Raw genomic sequence first — 20,842 nt, 5'->3', positions numbered from 1 at the left:
GTGCCTATGAAAGCAAGGACCTGTGTCTTAGTGTGGGATACTGGCCAAAAAGCCACTGCCTCTATCTTGGCAGACTCTGGCCAAATACTGGACTTTAGATACCCCAATGCTACATTAATTAGGTCTCAGGATCCGCTCAGCAATGCATCCAGGTGACGCTAGTGGTCCTCCCAGTTGAGGCTATAGATTGCAATGTCATCCAGGTAAGCACACGCGTTCTTCATCCCGAACAGCATTACTCAAAACTGGTATAAGCAAAACGGGTTGGCGTACACCGACTTTGGAATTGCTTCCGTCTACCAGTCTATGAAATAACTATAAACCTTCATTAAACAGGAACAGCCCATGAAATAACTATAAACCTTCATTAAACAGGAACAGCCCATGAAATAACTATAAACCTTCATTAAACAGGAACAGCCCATGAAATAACTATAAACCTTCATTAAACAGGAACAGCCCATGAAATAACTATAAACCTTCATTAAACAGGAACAGCCCATGAAATAACTATAAACCTTCATTAAACAGGAACAGCCCATGAAATAACTATAAACCTTCATTAAACAGGAACAGCCCATGAAATAACTATAAACCTTCATTAAACAGGAACAGCCCATGAAATAACTATAAACCTTCATTAAACAGGAACAGCCCATGAAATAACTATAAACCTTCATTAAACAGGAACAGACCATGAAATAACTATAAACCTTCATTAAACAGGAACAGCCCATGAAATAACTATAAACCTTCATTAAACAGGAACAGCCCATGAAATAACTATAAACCTTCATTAAACAGGAACAGCCCATGAAATAACTATAAACCTTCATTAAACAGGAACAGCCCATGAAATAACTATAAACCTTCATTAAACAGGAACAGCCCATGAAATAACTATAAACCTTCATTAAACAGGAACAGCCCATGAAATAACTATAAACCTTCATTAAACAGGAACAGCCCATGAAATAACTATAAACCTTCATTAAACAGGAACAGCCCATGAAATAACTATAAACCTTCATTAAACAGGAACAGCCCATGAAATAACTATAAACCTTCATTAAACAGGAACAGCCCATGAAATAACTATAAACCTTCATTAAACAGGAACAGACCATGAAATAACTATAAACCTTCATTAAACAGGAACAGCCCATGAAATAACTATAAACCTTCATTAAACAGGAACAGCCCATGAAATAACTATAAACCTTCATTAAACAGGAACAGCCCATGAAATAACTATAAACCTTTGTTAAGATTTGGGTTGAAAACTAGATTTTTGCAGCCATTAGTAAGTTCACATGTTTTGCCAAATACTGAACCCAATACAAACTTCTGAAAGAATGCTTTTGCATTGTACAAATGTGGTCATGGCAACTAAAAGCTTAAATTGAGCGGGGTTGGTGTGCCATGCACCTGCCAGTCTTGCTACAAACTAATATTTACATAGTTACATAGTTACATAGCTGAAAAGAGACTTGCTTCCACCAAGTTCAGCCTTTCTCACATTTGATTTTTGCTGATGATCCAAAAGAAGGCAAAAAACCCAGTCTGAAACCCAGTTTCACATTCCAATTTGCAACAAGCTAGGAAAAAATTCCTTCTTGTCCCCAAAATGGCAGTCAGATATTTCCTTGGATCAAGAAGCTATTACCCCACTAATTAAAATTAAAATTGATATTCCCGTATATTCTATTTTGCAAGTATTTATCCAATTGTAGTTTAAACATCTGTATGGACTCTAATAAAACAACAACTTCAGGCAGAGAATTCCACATCCTTATTGTTCTTACTGTAAAAAACCCTTTCCTTTGCCTTAGACTAAATCTCCTTTCTTCCAGCCTAAATGTGAGACCTTGTGTCCTATGTATAGCCCTGTTTATGAATAGATTTCCAGATAAAGGTTTGTACTGGCCCCGAATATATTTGTATAATGTTATCATATCCCCTCTCAGGCGCCGTTTTTCCAAACTAAAGAGATTTAAATTCTTTAACCTTTCTTCATAACTAAAATGCTCCATTCCTTTTATCAATTTTGTAACTCGTCTCTGCACTTTTTCTAGTGCCATGATATCCTTCTTTAGAACAGGTTCCCAAAATTGCACAGCATATTCATCCTGTTTACAGAATAGCTCACGTGCCCCTAACTGCCTGCGTTTTTACCCATGGAAGGAGTAAAATCCAAGACTGATATTTACGTACGCAATGTACTCCTTGGTCTTGCTGTATTTTTGTGCCAGATAGCCCGCTGAAGCCTTGCTGGGGATTCGAACCATGGACAACTCCTTCTGGAATCTCACTGTACTGCATGGCGTTTCACATTCACAGTTAATATCATTTTGTATGCGGGAACCTACAACATGTAAAGAAGATGAGGGATTAGAGTAGAATCTTACAATCCGTTGTCTACATTATCTATGGACAGAGCCGTCTTTAACCTCCCTGGCGGTATTCCCGAGCGTGACTCGGGGTTAATTTTCGCTGCCAGAAGCGGTAACCCCGAGTCACGCTCGGGGTAGATAAGATTTACTTACCTCCGCCGCGATCCGCTTCGGGAGGACTGCCTCACAGCCCAGGCAGCCCTCCCACGGCAAATCAGGCCCCCGGGGGCCATGTGATCGCTCTCAAAGAGCGATCACATGGCCCTCTATAGCTGGCTGTGGATCTGCCAGCAGGGGGACTGTTTGAAATATCAGACAGTCCCCCTGCTGGTGGGAAGTATAAAAAAATAAAAAAAGACAAGTGTAAAAATAAAATTATATATATATATATATATATATATATATATATATAATATGTATATATATTATATATATAATAGATGTACATATATATATATATATTATATATAAATACGTATAATTAAAATAATAAATAAATAAAATAATAAAATAAATAAATAAAATATTGAAACAAAATTTAATATAAATTATATATGCATACGTAATTTCATTCTAACTGTATTTTGTTATTAATATATATATATATCGGTAACAAAATACACTTAGAATGACATTCTATATATATCTATATATATATATATAAAATACAAATAAGCGCAAATATATATAGATAGATAAATACATATAATTACATAAAAGATTACATTAGTATACACGTAGAATTTAAATACCTATAAATACATATATATTAAAATTCTACATGTATATTTAAATAATCTTTTAACGTAATTATGTGATTTGATTAATTAAAATTTGATTGACATGCCTGACATGGGGGCGGAACTGGGCGGGTAATTCAAATGCAAAAAAATGGTACCGCTTTTGGTACAAAATTCCTGACATAATCATACCGCCAGGGAGGTTAAAGAAGAGGAAAAGGGGCAGCTATCCATGGCCCAGTACATCCCCGAGGACCTATAGTGGCTGCTGCTTTTGTCTTGAGTGAAATACTATAATAGGTTTAGTACGTGTACTTTTAAAGAGACCGGACACATTGAGCTTTTATATGCATGCATTTTGTTAAACACACCTTATATATACACATATTTTCGCTCACTGGAGATTGCTTGAAACTAGGCTATTTAAAGTAGTCTCTTTTAAGTAGGAGTTAAAACAACAGGAGTTTGTTGGTGGACTGTGGTTGGTATTCGTTAATACCAAGTGGAAAAAAAGCAGGTTGAATTTTTTGTATTTTTTTGTTTGTATTTTATTTTTTATTAACTTTTACCCTTTTATATTTATTTTTCTCCTTGCTGTTTTGATTTATTTTAATTTCCCCTTTTCATATATATTTTTTTTTCTTTGGTGGATATATTTAAACTTTGTCCCTTTTTTTTTCTTCTATATTTTCTCCTTGCTGGTTTTATTTAAACCGTTTTCCCTCCTTTTTCTTCTTCTTTTTTTCCCCCTCTCTTGGTCTTTCTATTCCCCTCCTTGTGGGTGCCGCTGCTGAGCTAATTAGGGGGACCTTCTCCTTAATTTCCACCTCTGTGGGATTTGTATTGCCAATATAAACCCACTACTGACTCACAGAGCTTGCTCACTGGAGTTTGCTTGAAAGTAGGCTATTTACAGTAGTCTTATATGGTTGCTGGTATTTTGTTGTTTTTTAAAATCAGCCTTTTATTCACTTGTTTACACTTTCTCAATGTGTTTATATCAGGGTTATCCACTACAGCGAGAATTCTAAGTTAATTTGAAATGTGTGGTCAGAATAACAGGAAGGAAGATATCTCTAGCTCACCTATGCTTCTTGACTTAAATTTAAAACTCACTTTGAATTCTCACTTGAGTAAATAACCCTGTATTTTTTTCAAATTGCTTGCATGTTACACTGTGTCAAGTCCTGCAATACTCTGACCAGACGTAGCTCTACTCTGTCTAATCTACACCCAGCAGGATCTTCTGCAGATAGGACCAAGGAAGGAGATAAAGACTTCATCCTCATGTAGAGTTCGACTGCAAAAAACCTATGGCTTTCCTATTCTGCAAACTCCCCATAGGTACAGACTACCAGCCATACACCGGTATGGACTGACTGGTAAGGGAGTAGTAGTATTACTGGCCATACACTGGCATGGACTGACTGGTAAGGGAGTACTACTGGCCATACACCAGCATGGACTGACTGGTAAGGGAGTACTACAGGCCATACACCAGCATGGATTGACTGGTAAGGGAGTACTACTAGCCATACACCGGCATGGACTGAGCGGTAAGGTAGTACTACTGGCCATACACCGGCATGGACTGAGCGGTAAGAGAGTACTACTGGCCATACACTGGCATGGACTGACTGGTAAGGGAGTACTACTGGCCATACACTGGCATGGACTGACTGGTAAGGGAGTACTACTGGCCATACACCGGCATGGATTGACTGGTAAGGGAGTACTACTAGCCATACACCGGCATGGACTGAGCGGTAAGGTAGTACTACTGGCCATACACCGGCATGGACTGAGCGGTAAGAGAGTACTACTGGCCATACACCGGCATGGACTGAGCGGTAAGGAAGTACTTTTGGCCATACACCGGCATGGACTGAGTGGTAAGGGAGTACTACCGGCCATACACCGGCATGGATTGACTGGTAAGGGAGCACTACCAGCCATACACCGGCATTAACTGAGCGGTAAGGGAGCACTACCGGCCATACACCGGCATGGACTGAGTGGTAAGAGAGTACTACTGGCCATACACCGGCATGGACTGAGCTGTAAGGGAGTAGTACTGGCCATACACCGGCATGGACTGAGCGGTAAGGTAGTACTACTGGCCATACACCGGCATGGACTGAGCGGTAAGAGAGTACTACTGGCCATACACCGGCATGGACTGAGCGGTAAGGAAGTACTTTTGGCCATACACCGGCATGGACTGAGTGGTAAGGGAGTACTACCGGCCATACACCGGCATGGATTGACTGGTAAGGGAGCACTACCAGCCATACACCGGCATTAACTGAGCGGTAAGGGAGCACTACCGGCCATACACCGGCATGGACTGAGTGGTAAGAGAGTACTACTGGCCATACACCGGCATGGACTGAGCTGTAAAGGAGTAGTACTGGCCATACACCGGCATGGACTGAGTGGTAAGGGAGTACTACTGACCATACACCGGCATGGACTGAGGGGTAAGGGAGTACTACCGGCCATACACCGGCATGGATTGACTGGTAACAGAGTTCTACCCGCAAACACCAGCATGGACTAACTGGTAAGTGAGTACTAACCACAAACACCGTCATGGACTGAGCGGTAAGGGAGTACTACCAGCCATACACCGGCATAAACTGACTGGTAAGGGAGAATAATCGGCCCTACACCGGCATGGACAGACTGGCAAGGGAGTACTACCGGCCACACACCGGCATTGACAGATGGGTAAGTGAGTACTACCCGCAAACACCGGCATGGACTGAGTGGTAAGCCATGATCAGGGCTTCATCCTAAAGCAGAGTCCAACTGCAAGAAACTATGGCTTTCCTATTCAGCAAACTTCCCATTGGTACAGACTACCAGCCATACACCGGCATAAACTGACTGGTAAGGGAGAACTATCGGCCCTACACCGGCATGGACTGACTGGTAAGGGAGTACTCAGGCCATACACCGGCATGGACTGATCAGTAAGTGAGTACTACCCGCAAACACCGGCATGGACTGACCATAGTTGAGAGGCACCTTTCTGACCCAATGCTATAGTGTGAGTTCCAATGCTATAGTGTGGTAAAATCAATAATGATCTCTGTCTGTATATATGTGTCTCTCTAATCTATTTCTTCACCAGTTGACCCAGCCTCTGAGATTAACCATTGTTGGTTAATATTCAATAACCCAGAACAGAGACCCCCGGTGTCCGACTGCCACCCAAATACCAAATGGCAAGACTCATGAAAAGTATTAGAAATTAGAAAAGATAGAAATGGCGGATAAAAAGACAGTTGGTGACTCATGAATAATCTTTCATTACTCACTCACTGAGAGATTCCAAAATTCACTCTGTGCAGGACTGCAGACCGGAGCATTACCTGTTGGAGAAGGTTTATATCATAGACATTAACGCAAAGCTTCCACAATAACAGAACGTTGGTACCTTGTGGCTAACTGATGTTTATTTTAATGACTTTTGTACATGTTACATTTTACATTTGTATTTTTTTTTTATATGTTTAAATTAATATCAACAATTTGATGCATTTCTTTGGAAAATGTAGTAAGATGTAGCAGTTTATTTTGTATTTTGAATTTTTGATCAGCCTCTCACACTAAGAATTCAATGAATAGTGCAAGTGACCAAGTGAATCAATTAATGTCCATAAAGTGGGTCGAGCTAATAACTGTGCAATAGGAGATACACTGATATACTGTGATATACCGGCACAATATCCTATTTAATGGTCCCAATGATCTAAAATATACAAACACAGTAGTGCAATATTATAGTATAAAATACAATGTGAATATATCTCAATCAAATAACACTCATTAAAAATTTTAGTGGTTGTAGTAAAACTATAGAGCCCAGGGAGGATCAGACCCTTGTGTTCGTTGGATCCAATCCGATAGAATGTAGACTCACCACCAGCTGAATAACGAATTCAATTTAGCAAGATGCAGGTTCCCTTCAATAACACGACGAGGCTACGTATTGAGGGTTAAGCAGGAACTGATTTAATGGGCACACAAGCATTTCTTTTATACAACTTTTCCCACAAGGTTACCACCCACGTGGACCTTGTTGGGCACCGAAAACACAAACTCAACAACCAATAGTTTACAGTCACACAGTTAAACACTCCCATTCATTACAGTAAATTCCTCCCCTCTGCTTGGGAGATAATTGAGTTAATTGCTGTATCAGCTCAATTATCTCCAAGTGAAAAATATACTTTTTACTCAATTTTTACAACATCAAAACTATACCTTCGATTCCAATAATACTTACATTTTCAGAACAAGCATAATTGGGGGACAAACATATTCAAAACATACGAATCGGTTCAGGGGTTCGGGAGATAGCTGGAAGTCTCATCCCTGCCCGGCCGCACACGAGGCTACTGCCCAAAATAGTTCCATGCGGCCGGTCCCTTTTCGTACAATGAAAATTCCGAACAGTCATGGTTTTTATTGCTTGTGTCTTTGCTGGTTGTGTGCCGCCTCGTTCGTGGATTTACCGAAAACCGTCTTGTTCGTATAAATCTGTGCGAAACTAAGTGGTCCTGCAAGTCTGAGCGGTGTTCGGGAGTTTGAGTGTCCGAAAATAGTTCCAGACACTCAACGACCAAACACCGCTGGACGCGTTCGAAAAAACAAGATGGCTGCCACCATATGTTCGTACATACGAATTGACGGCCACCTAGTGAACCACTTAGAACGTTTGCGGTCTGGCACAGAGTCAAAGAGTTAATTGGCGGCACACGCCTGGGCTGGGTGGTCTCTGGTTCGGTAGTTTGTTTGTTCGTTCATACGAATAGGCTAGCAGTGTCATTTGTTTTCCCATTCGTATGTGAAATATAACAACAGTAACAAATTCAGTGGTTAGAATGTTCCAAGTCTGTTGGCCAGGCAATATCAGTGGATATGTTACAGCAAGCTTACAGTACTCTTGTGGAAAGGTCTCTGACAGCTTTGAATACAGTCCAAGTGCGCTCTCTCCCTCCTGCATCCACCAGCTTCTCTCCAACTCCAACTTGCTGTTCTCGAGCATGCACTTCTGGATTCAGCACTCTACTCCTTTTGCATCCCCACCTCTTAGGGCTTTCGCAAGCATATAGTGAGTCCTCCCATACTGATCTCTTATGTAGCGCGGCAATTGTCCAATGTCCTACCCCTCTGGGTAAATGTCCTTCTAGTCTAGTTTAACAATACATTCATTTAACATATTTTGTTAATAAATATTTCACAGTAATATAGCTAAAGCATCAAAACATAAGCCAGTTACATTCATAACTTATACAGCAATGAAAATATAATAAATACAATATCAAAAATAGACAACCAATATATCTAATAATATTTAATGTGACGAATTAATGCCAAATGGCTAAGGACCTAATGCTTTAAAAAAAAAAAAAAGGGTTAAAAATATATATGAGATACTATAGCCATCTATACATACCTCAAACTGTCTAAAATAGTAAAAACGCAGAAAAATTAAAAAAGGGGGCAGATCGCCTAAATCACTCAGAACTCATCCAGAAAAAACTATCTTAAAACTGCAGGGGGCAAATTAAAACCTAAATCTAGCATCAATAATTATAACCTAAGGAGCACCCTAGGAAAGTACATCTCAAAACGCAAAAATGGAAAAGGGGCAAGTCATTTAAAAAATAAATAATAAGTCAAAATAGTAAAGGGGAATACTAAAAAAAAATAGTATAGATCAAAATCTATATTTAGACCAGAAGGGGCCAGAGTTTCTTGACAGGCGCACAGTCGGATTTGCCGGCATTTGCGCTCACCTTTACCCAACCCCCATAAAAACACGGACACAGGTTATATTGTTGGAAGTATTAGTCCACAGCTTTATTAAAATTATAAATAAGATAATTAAGGATTAACAAATGGGGTCATTGCCAACAGCCCTTATTAAAGTTAACATCCCCCATGTACATATCGTTCCCCTGGCAATGACCCCCCAATAATAACAATAGATAATCCAAATAACATGTTAATACAGAAACTGGCCGCCCAATATGGCCACATTTCCACCCGGTTAAATTGTAGGGGTGTACCGAGACACCGCTACCCAACATATCGATTGTAGGGGTGTACCAAGACACCGCTACCCACCATATCACTTGTAGGGGTGTACCAAGACACCGCTACCCACCATATCACTTGTAGGGGTGTACCAAGACACCGCTACCCACCATATCACTTGTAGGGGTGTACCAAGACACCGCTACCCACCATATCAATTGTAGGGGTGTACCGAGACACCACTACCCACCATATCCATTGTAGGGGTGTACCAAGACACCACCACACCCCCAGGTTCGGAGCCACCGACGAGCTCGAACCTACCAACCACGTGCAACACTGTCCAATCCACACTAAAACCCCAGGATGCCCACTTTCTCCTCCATCTGCCCTCCGATTTAACCAGGCCATTCCCCGCCACAGCTCAGGACTTGACACCTTAAGCTCCTGAGCGACCCCCACCACCAGAAGAAGGCCTGTTAAATGCCGTCCGAAAGGCCCACTCCGAACAGATCGCCCCTTACGACCGGAACGTACCCCATCCACCTTGGAGTACCCAGGGAACTTGCTTCCCCAACCGATGTGTCTCCGATGTGTATCTTACCAACTCCTCGTCGGGACCACGCCCTTATCCGTCCCGCCCTCGCGGAACAACCGAATGCCATGCACCGTACCCCACATCCATTTCCCAAGACTTCTTCCACTAATGTAAAGCCACTCACAAACCCCCAAGAAAAAACCCACCACCCCAGCTTCACCACTTCCGTGCCACGGCTTGCTTCAGCGCCCTCCAGATGAGCGAGTGGTACCTCCACCATGCCACCAGAACTAAAGTAATTAGCTATCAAACTTAGCATACAACCTCTTGTATCCAAACCTTTAACCACATAAACCGGCCGTAAACAGGACTCAACCGCACTGACTCCCACCTGCCTGACCGACTCCCTTGACCCCCCCTTAAAAACCCAGGCGGGACGCCCCTGTCGCCGCCATCATCCGATAGGAACGTGCCCGGGATTCAAAACCCAACGCCGCCAGACCCCTTCGAACAAAAACCCCTGCCGGAATCGGACTCGTGATACGGTTGCAAGACGGGCTTACCCGTGCCCCGGCAAAGAGCATAGCTGCCCCAAACCTCCATTGCCAGTACGTCCGATCCTGTACAACCCACCGAATCCACCCCATAACCGACTGAAGTTCGACAACCGAGTGAAGAACCCCCCAACACCAACCCAAAGGGCCCACACCAGCTCCCTTACCCAAATTGCCCCAAGCCCAGGAGAAGGCCCCCGAACAAACTTCAACTCGAAAGTAGACAAGCACACTATCCTCCGCACGCTCACCCAGCGGTACGTCCCCACGGAAACCAATCACCCGGCACGACCCATGCACAACCCTTCACATGCCCGGCTATTCCTGACGTACGTGACAACTGACCCACACTAATTCCTAATCGTTCCGTTCAAACCTTGACGTCAAACCGCCTAGTTCCTGTCCGTCGCCGCTGTGGCTAACGTTAAACGAACCAGCGGCTCTGGAACCACCGCAAGGTACCCTTCTTCCCACCTTTGACTGGGACCTGCCAGTGACAACCAACCGCCACGTCTCATAGACCAAGCCTTCCCAAGGCAATCCCCGTACCCGGTGCCATAGGATACAGAACCGGCCCCACCGAGCCTGGCTTCCCAAGCTGCCACATTGCCTCCCGACCGGCCTGCCCTTCCTCCCGCGCCCCCGGAGGCCGCCATACGCAACTATTCACTTGTACACAAACCCAGGAGTCAGCCCCTACCTCCCGCCAACCAGGCACGTGGTGTGCCCACAACTGATAGCGAAACAACCTGCATAGTGATAAAAACGCCGCAATCGTCGTACCTCCAGACCCAAGGACTCGGCACGATGGTTCCGCATGACCTCCCGTATCGTCCGTGCAGTACAACTTTCCCCCCTTTACACTTTCCACAACAACTCAAAATTTGCCAGCTTCAAATAGTATGACTTCCTTTCCCTGCATCCCGCTACCGCACCTGGCACCATCTGCCGTCCAGGTATGCCCCGGAACCCATGTTCCCCAGTGATAACCGTGACCAACCCACTGCCTCCCGTAAAGGCTCCACAAATAGCCGTCCCTTCGAGACGGCGAACAACCCACCCCTTAACCCACATGTGGATTTGCGCCCGCCGTATGCGCCTCCACAATTCCTCAGCGCGACCTCCTAGAACCTGTGAACCTTCGCCTTGCCTCTCGTAGCACCTCCAACCGCCCTTAGGTAATTAAGACTCCCTCACCACCAAACCAGTTACTCACCCCGCAAGGACGTGCAGTAGGATTCCCGTGACCGTAATGTAAGTCCACTATGGCCCGGCCCAGCCGGGCCCCACAGCAAGCCAGCTCCCGGACGCTGTACTAATGGACCCTCTCAGGACTCCTCATTTACCCCCCCATGCCCAATGGAAACCACTTCCGACCTAGGAACCTGACACGGAACCACCCCTTGGCTATTAGAGTTCACCAATAAGCACCTGTATATATGCAACCCAAAAGATGGAAGGGTCGCCAATACCAAAAACGCGTCCCGCTCCCGAACCAACTCGACATCAAGGCCAAATGATGCTTGCGTTACGGAGCTGGTCCGCGTCCATGCCTGCTTCCCCCCTGCCCCTTTCAGGTGCGATAAGATGTGTAGCAACAGAATATGCCCACCCCCAACAAACCCATCCATCAAATTAGTGCCTATCTAATGGGCGTACTGCCATAGCCAGCAGCAACGACGTCCTGATAGTCACCGGCGTTGCTCCGATCCGTAAACGCGGGGCTGAAGCCCCAGCGAGTACTCTACCCAGCCCCCCATCATTCTGCCGCGGAACCTCCGAGCCGTCACCGCCAGCCATGTCCCCTTCCTTACCCCCTTTCTGGTGTCTCTACCGGTGCAGGCGCACCTCCCAGAACCTCGTTACTAGGACCTTTAGATATCGCTTCCACCCACCTGAATACCGCCCCAGTTCACCCTCTGATGCCCAAACCTTACTGAACTGAAGTGAATCCCTTGTCCCTTCCCAGGATTCCAGAAAGAATTTTAAACAGCCTATGAATAATCCCGAGTGTAGTGCAGTTATGAACTCACCGCTGGTGCCCCCGGCTGCCTCGGGCCGCAGGGTAGCTGTCCTTCCGACCGCCTTGCCAGGCCCCGGAGCTCCCAGTAGCCGTCGACTCCGACTCGCCTGGTCCCGCCTCAGGACCGCAGGTGTGTTACTCCGCGACCTGTAGGGAGAAGACAAAAAGGAATGGGGTGAAGAGTCAGCGCTACGTAGCCACAGAGAAATATAGTTTAGAACGGCTGCACACCTTAAAAGGGGAGTTCCCCTAATCCCCTTATATAAGTAACATAAAACACGAAAACAGAAATGAAAAGGGTGCGCCTAACTTACATAAAAATAATATTATGCATAAATAAAATAATAATAAAATAATAGTCCAAAGTCCTACAATAAGTCCGAAGTGGTAAGTTCCACAAAGTATGGAGGATGCTTGAGGATGATGTCAGTCTTTACGCCTATGCACTTGTAGTTCGGTGATGATATGTGAAGATAAAAGCAGGAAAACAAAAATCCCAATGGTACAGTATGTCAGCAAGGTGAAAGGGGATAAAATAGTGATAATGAAAATTACTCACAATTTTCAGAGCTAAAATCCAGCTCTGATATTATATGCGTGAAGTGGAATGATCCCCACTCAAGGATATATAGGGTGACGCTGGTCAGCAAGTAGTGCAGGTGAAAAGTCCAGCGATGATCCGGCTCGGCCGATAATAAGAGAAAATAAAATATAGTGCTCTCTGTATGGCAGATAAAAATGCTAGAAGAAAATAAAAATATACTCACAGTATATAGAGCAGGCTGAACTGCTCGGTGTAAGCGTATGGGTGGTATAATCCCCACCTATGGATTCTTTGCGCTATTGCGTGGGTTTATAAATTATAAGTAAGGTCAGGTTAAAAAAGGTAAAAAAAAAAAAAAAGGATATTTAAAGGAATATGGCAAACAAGATATTTTGGTGCCAAAAATTCCTTTATTACAAATATAAAATATAAAATATAAAATGTATAATATCTAGACGCGTTTCGCCTAAAGAGGCTTCTTCAAGTAGATAATAGAAAAGGGAGAAGGGAGAAGACAACCTGGGCAGTCTGTGTGATCGGTCCCCTGCCCGCCCTTCCTCCTTACGCTCTTCACCATCCTCCCAAGTTCCCCTCCTCATTGCTGTCCGACTCTCACTGCTGTCTGTTCTCCTCGCCGCCCCTGGCAACTCCCATCAAATGAGCCTGATGTAAAGCACCGCCTACACCTTCTCCTGTCCGTGGAACCCGATCTCCTCCTATGAATGATCCCAAGTGTGGTGCAGCTGTGAACTCACCGCTGGTGCCCCCGGCCGCTTCAGGCCGCGGGGTTGCTGTCCTTCCGACCGCCTTGCCAGGCTCCAGAGCTCCCAGTAGTCGTCGACTCCGACTCGCCTGGTCCCGCCTCGGAACCGCAGGTGTGTTACTCCGCGACCTGTAGGGAGAAGACAACCTGGGCAGTCTGTGTGATCAATCCCCTGCCCGCCCTTCCTCCCTACGCTCTTCACCGTCCTCCCAAGCTCCTCTCCTCATTGCTGTCCGACTCTCCCTGCTGTCTGTTCTCCTCGGCCGCTCCTGGCAACTCCCATCAGATGAGCCTGATGTAAAGCGCCGTCTACACCTTCTCTTGTCCGTGGAACCCGTTCTCAACCTCCCCGCCTCCTCCTTGCCACAGTATCTGGATACGCTGTGCCTGTATCGTTAAGGGCTCTTGTCTCCACTCCCCTACCTCCCTGCCATCCTCCTATCGCTGCTGCACCTGGCGCTAGCGCTGCGCCGCTCTTCCCCTTGCTCCCTCCATGCACCATCTCTGTCCGTTTGCCGACCCTGAGAGCAGCCTGACGGGCCCTCCCGCCCTCCTCTGACATGCCTGCATCCTCCAGCCAATGATGTCCCCCATAATCCTGCGCTGACCCCACCGCCTGGCTTCTCGCCAGCCGCCCTGTTTGACCCTGCGCTGGCCTCTGCCGCCCTGGCTCCTGCCGTTCTCTGAGCGCCCTGGCTGTCCCTGCTGCGCTCCTCACCCCGTCCTCCATTGTTGCTAGTGGACCTGGCCCTCCCTGTGGCCGCCCCATGAATTCCCAAGCTGTCCAGATCCCCACCGCCCTCTGGGGGACCGCTAGTTCCGAGGAGCCAGCAGCACTCCCTGGACCCTTATTACATCCCACAGTAGCCGACTCACCGTGCCCAAATACACGCAGCTGTCCGGTCACCTTCCTGGCCGTGTTCAGAGCCACTGCCGTTCCTGCTATCCCGCCAGCCGCCGACATGCGGGGCGCAGCCTTCACTCGCGGTCCGCGAGTTGCGACAGTCCGCGCCCGACCAGCAGCCTTGCCTGACGGCTCCGGCCGCACACCTCCCGTGCTTCGGTCAGTCTGCCTCCCGAACCCACAACCGACCTCTCCGCGCCATTCTCCATTCCGATGCTCCTGGGCTCAGGACCGGGACTGCTCCACCTTGTATGGGCACATAGTGGCCGCTCTCAGGGACAACAGGCTCAGCAGGGTCCCTAAATAGAGGCACGCAGAGAGAGAGACACACACACATGCACACACAGAGAGACCCAGGCAGGGCCCCCATAAAGAAAGAGAAAGCAGCCACACAGGACCCCCAGAGAGAGAGAGAGAAACACACACAGGACCCCCAGAGAGAGAGAGAGAGAGAGAGAGACACACACACAGAGCAGTTGCACAACTGACAGGTAAGCTTAATTTCTTTCAATGGCCACTTCATAAAATGGCTGGTATAAATGCACCCATTATGGCTCCGCCCCACCCAGCATGCTAAGTGTCATTAACTTCCTGTGGTTGCTATGCCTACCTCCTGGCTCTGTCAAGGCCTATTCCTCTTAGCTGCGCTGATCCATGGGCTACAAAATAAAAAGCCCACTTCATTTCTACCTGGCCAATTGGTTGTGGCAGAACGGCACAGAGGAAACAACGTTTCAACAAAAAGCACAGGGTTTATATGATAAATTTAGAGAAAAAGAATTTCCCGAAGATATTCAAAGAAGAGCCTGGAATAAGGTGAAAAGCACCACACACATAGAATGTGATGAATTATTTAATAAAGAAAATATTTCAACTAATAATCAAGAAACTATTGATCAATGTTTTAATTTTTGATTATAACAAACGCATTAAGGAAAATTGTTTCATACTTACCGTAATTTTCTTTTCCTGATCATTATTCATGGCAGCATTTAATCATGGGTTAGCTCCTCCCCTCACGGCAGAAAGGACAGGAAATAGAACTCTGAAACTGGTATAAATAGATCCTCACCTTCCCATCAGGCAGTCTTAGTAACTAGCTTCACAACTCTTATAGTATATGGGTGGGAACATAATTACATAGTTACATAGTTACATAGTTAGATAGCTGAAAAGAGACTTACGTCCATCAAGTTCAGCCTTCCTCACATTTGTTTTTTGCTGTTGATCCAAAAGAAGGCAAAAAAAAAAAAACAGTTTCAAGTGCTTCCAATTTTGCAACAAGCTAGGAAAAAAATCCTTATTGACCTCAGAATGGCAGTCAGATTTATCCTTGGATCAAGCAGTTATTACCCTACATTGAAAGATTATATCCTTGAATATTCTGTTTTTGCAAGTATGCATCTAGTAGCTGTTTGAACATCTGTATGGACTCTGATAAAACCACTTCTTCAGGCAGAGAATTCCACATCCTGATTGTTCTTACAGTAAAAAAAACTTTCATTTGCCTTAGACGAAATCTTCTTTCTTCCAGTCTAAACGCATGACCTCGTGTCCTATGTAAAGTCCGGTTTGTGAATAGATTTCCACACAATGGTTTGTATTGGCCTCGAATATATTTGTATAATGTTATCATATCCCCTCTCGGGCGACGTTTTTCTAAACTAAATAGGTTTAAATTTGTTAACCTTTCTTCATAGTTGATATGTTCCATTCCTTTTATAAATGTTGTAGCCCGCCTCTGCACTTTTTCTAGTGCCATAATATCCTTCTTTAGAACAGGTGCCCAAAATTGCACAGCCTATTCAATATGTGGTCTTACCAGTGATTTATAAAGAGGCACAATTATATTCTCGTCTCGTTTTTCATGCATGACAATACCTTACAGGCCTTGGCCACTGCTGATTGACATTGCACATTGTTGCATAGTTTGTTGTCTATAACAATTCCCAAGTCCTTTTCGTGTGTTGTTATCCCTAATTCGCTTCCATTAAGGGTATACGTCGCTTGTGTATTCTTTACGCCGAAGTGCATTGTAACAGCACCCCCAGGCATAAAAAGGGGTTAAAAGCCGTTTAGTAGATCTTCCCTTCCAGAGACACAGACACAGCGACTGTAGACACCAAGCCACCGAACTGGACAAGCATATGAATGCCGTAAACAGCCTAACCGGAACCATACGAATGCTCTAAACAGCCGAATAGGAAAAACCATACAAATAGGTTTACACTCCTAGCAGTCGAACTGGAACAGCATACAATAAATCCCCCCAAGAACGAGACAAGGCTCAGTTTTGAGGGTCAAGCAGTGAACAGACAGAGCTGTGGGTTTATTGTTCTTATATACACATTAGTACCACCCACAGGGTTTTGGAAAACAACCAATAAACTCATACAATACACTCAGACACTCCCACACAAAATCCTCCCCTCTGCCTGTGATACAATTACCTTACACAATGGGTAATGTAATTATCACAGGCAGAGAAATACAGTTTTTCCACATTATTCATAACTTGAAAAGTATGCATCACATTCACATAAAACTTACATTTTCAGAATCAGCATACTCCAAATACGAACATATGTCAAAATCATTGGTCCATTGGTTCAAAAGATAGATTGAAGTCCTTTATGACCAAAGGAAGCATGGCTCTTCTGCCCAAAACCAGTTCCACAGAGTCTTCTATCCTGGAGATAATTGGGAAGTAATCCAATTATCTCCAAGGACAGAGGAAAAACTACATTAAGCATATGGCAGTAAAAAGACAGTAAAATACAATAAAATACACAAGGTTACATTTATTATATAAAATACAGACATACAACATATCCCCAGATAGCTTAGGTCTGAGCGCACATTATTACTGAATGGCTCTCAGACCGCACACATACAGTTCAATTGCCATGGAGCCAAAGTCTTTTATTACACGAATAGGCTCCATGGAAAAGCTATCTGGGTTAACATAGAAACATAGAAACATAGAATGTGACGGCAGATAAGAACCATTCGGCCCATCTAGTCTGCCCAGTTTTCTAAATACTTTCATTAGTCCCTGGCATTATCTTATAGTTAGGATAGCCTTATGCCTATCCCACGCATGCTTAAACTCCTTTACTGTGTTAACCTCTACCACTTCAGCTGGAAGGCTATTCCATGCATCCACTACCCTCTCAGTAAAGTAATACTTCCTGATATTATTTTTAAACCTTTGTCCTTCTAATTTTAGACTATGTCCTCTGGTTGTGGTAGTTTTTCTTCTTTTAAATATAGTCTCCTCCTTTACTGTGTTGATTCCCTTTATGTATTTAAATGTTTCTATCATATCCCCCCTGTCTCGTCTTTCCACCAAGCTATACATGTTAAGATCCTTTAACCTTTCCTGGTAAGTTTTATCCTGCAATCCATGAACCAGTTTAGTAGCCCTTCTTTGAACTCTCTCTAAGGTATCAATATCCTTCTGAAGATATGGTCTCCAGTACTGTGTACAGTACTCCAAGTGAGGTCTCACCAGTGTTCTGTACAATGGCATGAGCACTTCCCTCTTTCTACTGCTAATACCTCTCCCTATACAACCAAGCATTCTGCTAGCATTTCCTGCTGCTCTATTACATTGTCTGCCTACCTTTAAGTCCTCAGAAATAATCACCCCTAAATCCCTTTCCTCAGATGTTGAGGTTAGGACTCTATCAAATATTCTGTATTCTGCCCTTGGGTTTTTACGTCCAAGATGCATTATCTTGCACTTATCCACATTAAATGTCAGTTGCCACAACTCTGACCATTTTTCTAGTTTACCTAAATCATTTGCCATTTGGCTTATCCCTCCTGCAACATCAACCCTGTTACATATCTTAGTATCATCCGCAAAAAGACACACCTTACCATCAAGACCTTCTGCAATATCACTAATAAAAATATTAAAGAGAATGGGTCCAAGTACAGATCCCTGAGGTACCCCACTGGTGACAAGCCCAAGCTTCGAATATACTCCATTGACTACAACCCTCTGTTGCCTGTCACTCAGCCACTGCCTTACCCATTCAACAATATTGGAATCCAAACTCAAAGATTGCAGTTTATTGATAAGCCTTCTATGTGCAACAGTGTCAAAAGCCTTACTGAAATCTAGGTAAGCAATGTCTACTGCACCACCCTGATCTATAATTTTAGTTACCCAATCAAAAAAATCAATAAGATTAGTTTGGCATGATCTCCCTGAAGTAAACCCATGTTGTCTCTGATCTTGAAATCCATGTGTTTTTAGATGTTCAACAATCCTATCCTTTAACATGGTTTCCATCACTTTCCCCACTACTGAAGTAAGGCTTACTGGCCTATAGTTGCCCGACTCCTCCCTATTACCTTTCTTGTGAATGGGCACAACATTCGCTAACTTCCAATCTTCTGGGACTACTCCTGTTATCAATGATTGGTTAAATAAATCTGTTAATGGTTTTGCTAGTACACCACTAAGCTCTTTTAATAGCTTTGGGTGTATTCCATCAGGTCCCATTGACTTACTTGTCTTTACTTTTGACAGTTGAAATAGAACCTCTTCCTCTGTAAACTCACGTGTAATAAATGACTCATTTATCCTTTTTTTTAACAGAGGTCCCTTTCCTTCATTTTCAGCTGTAAATACCGAACAAAAATATTCATTGAGGCAGTCAGCTAGACCTTTATCCTCATCTACATACCTTCCTTCTTTTGTTTTTAATCTAACTAATCCTTGTTTTACTTTTCTTTTCTCATTTATGTATCTAAAAAAAGTTTTGTCCCCCTTTTTTACTGACTGTGCTATTTTCTCTTCTGTGTGTGATTTGGAAGCTCTTATAACTTGCTTAGCCTCTTTCTGCCTAATCTTATAGGTCATTCTGTCTTCCTCACTCTGGGTTTTTTTATAATTACTAAATGCTAACTTTTTGTTTTTTACTATTTTGGCCACATCTGCGGAGTACCACAGTAGTTTCTTGAATTTTTTGCTTTTACTGACAAGCCTAATGCAATTTTCTGTTGCCTTCAGTAGTGCAGCTTTTAAATAATCCCATTTATTTTGGACTCCATTTAAATTGCTCCAGTCTGATAATGACTCCTTTACACATATATTAATTTTAGAAAAGTCTGTTTTTCTAAAGTCTAAAACTTTTGTTTTTGAGTTAATTCCGTAAATCCGAGAATCTACTGAACGCCAGGGCAGAAATACATGAATAGACCTTTCTGCATAGGAAAATAAAGTATTTAAATGCCAGTCTATAGTCAAAAGGCAGCAGGCAGGCAACCAGGCTCCTCCAATGCACAGTGGCGAGATTGGTCTTGTCACATGCATAATTTTGCATTTTGCAACATTAAATTTAATCTGCCATTTGAGTGCCCAGTCCCCCAGTCTATCTAAATCCCTCTGCAGAAAAGTAATATCCTGCTCACATTGTATTATTTTACTTAATTTTGTGTCATCTGCAAACACCGAAAGATGACTTTCAATGCTTTCTTCAAGATAATGTTGCCATTAATATGTTGCATGGAATAGCCTTCCAGCTGAAGTGGTAGAGGTTAACACAGTAAAGGAGTTTAAGCATGCGTGGGATAGGCATAAGGCTATCCTAACTATAAGAAAAGGCCAGGGACTAATGAAAGTATTTAGAATACTGGGCAGACTAGATGGGCCGAATGGTTCTTATCTGCCGTCACAGTCTATGTTTCTATGTCTCTATGTTTCTATGTTTCTATGTTTCTATAATAATGATCAGGAAAAGAAAATTACAGTAAGTTTGAAACAATTTTCCTTATTCCTGATCAATCATGGCAGCATTTACTAATGGGGAATACCCAAGCAGTTTAGAAAGAGGGAGGGACAGTTCAAAAAACAGCTAATAGTTATAAAAACCATTATTGAGCGGCAAAAACGCCAAACAAGTAATCAATAGGACATTGTCATAAAATATGTTCAGACAATTTACCCTAGAGGCTGCTAGGTCAGCAACCCCCTGGCATTCAAATGTCAAAAATATCCTGGAGAAATATAGAGCGAGATAGGAATTAAGGCCATGGTAGCCAAACCTAGAGAAAAAAACAAGGCTAGACATACGCTCGTAAAAAATAAGGAAGCCATCTTGTGATGGATAAAAAAAAAAAAATCTAGAGAACCTCCATGAAACCCAGACACAGTCTAGAAATGATAGATCCATTATGTCAATAGAAGATAATGTCCTTCTCTGATATAAATTAAAAGCCAAATGGATGGCATCATCAAATCAGACCCTTGACAAAGGCATAACTTCCAGACATCATACTGGAACAAGCAGATACTGTTGGATGAGAACAGTCACACC

The 20,842-nt window shown here is 43.6% G+C and overlaps 1 protein-coding gene across 1 annotated transcript in view; it reads right to left on the bottom strand.

Moving 5' to 3' along the window:
* The window catches only part of ASIC3 (acid sensing ion channel subunit 3), a 456,156-nt gene that overhangs the window by 280,058 nt on the left and 155,256 nt on the right, over positions 1 to 20,842 (bottom strand). Inside the window, exons 5-6 of the mRNA XM_063452925.1 lie at positions 6,457 to 6,510; positions 2,215 to 2,365 (exon numbers count right to left, since the gene is read on the bottom strand). Of these exons, the coding sequence (XP_063308995.1) occupies positions 2,215 to 2,365; positions 6,457 to 6,510 (205 nt within the window). The remainder of the gene's footprint in view (positions 1 to 2,214; positions 2,366 to 6,456; positions 6,511 to 20,842) is intronic.

The sequence above is a fragment of the Pelobates fuscus genome, chromosome 4, assembly GCF_036172605.1.
Source record: "Pelobates fuscus isolate aPelFus1 chromosome 4, aPelFus1.pri, whole genome shotgun sequence".
Taxonomy (NCBI): domain Eukaryota; kingdom Metazoa; phylum Chordata; class Amphibia; order Anura; family Pelobatidae; genus Pelobates; species Pelobates fuscus.
Note: the sequence above shows the minus strand (reverse complement) of the source record. Positions and strands in the feature narration are given on the sequence as shown.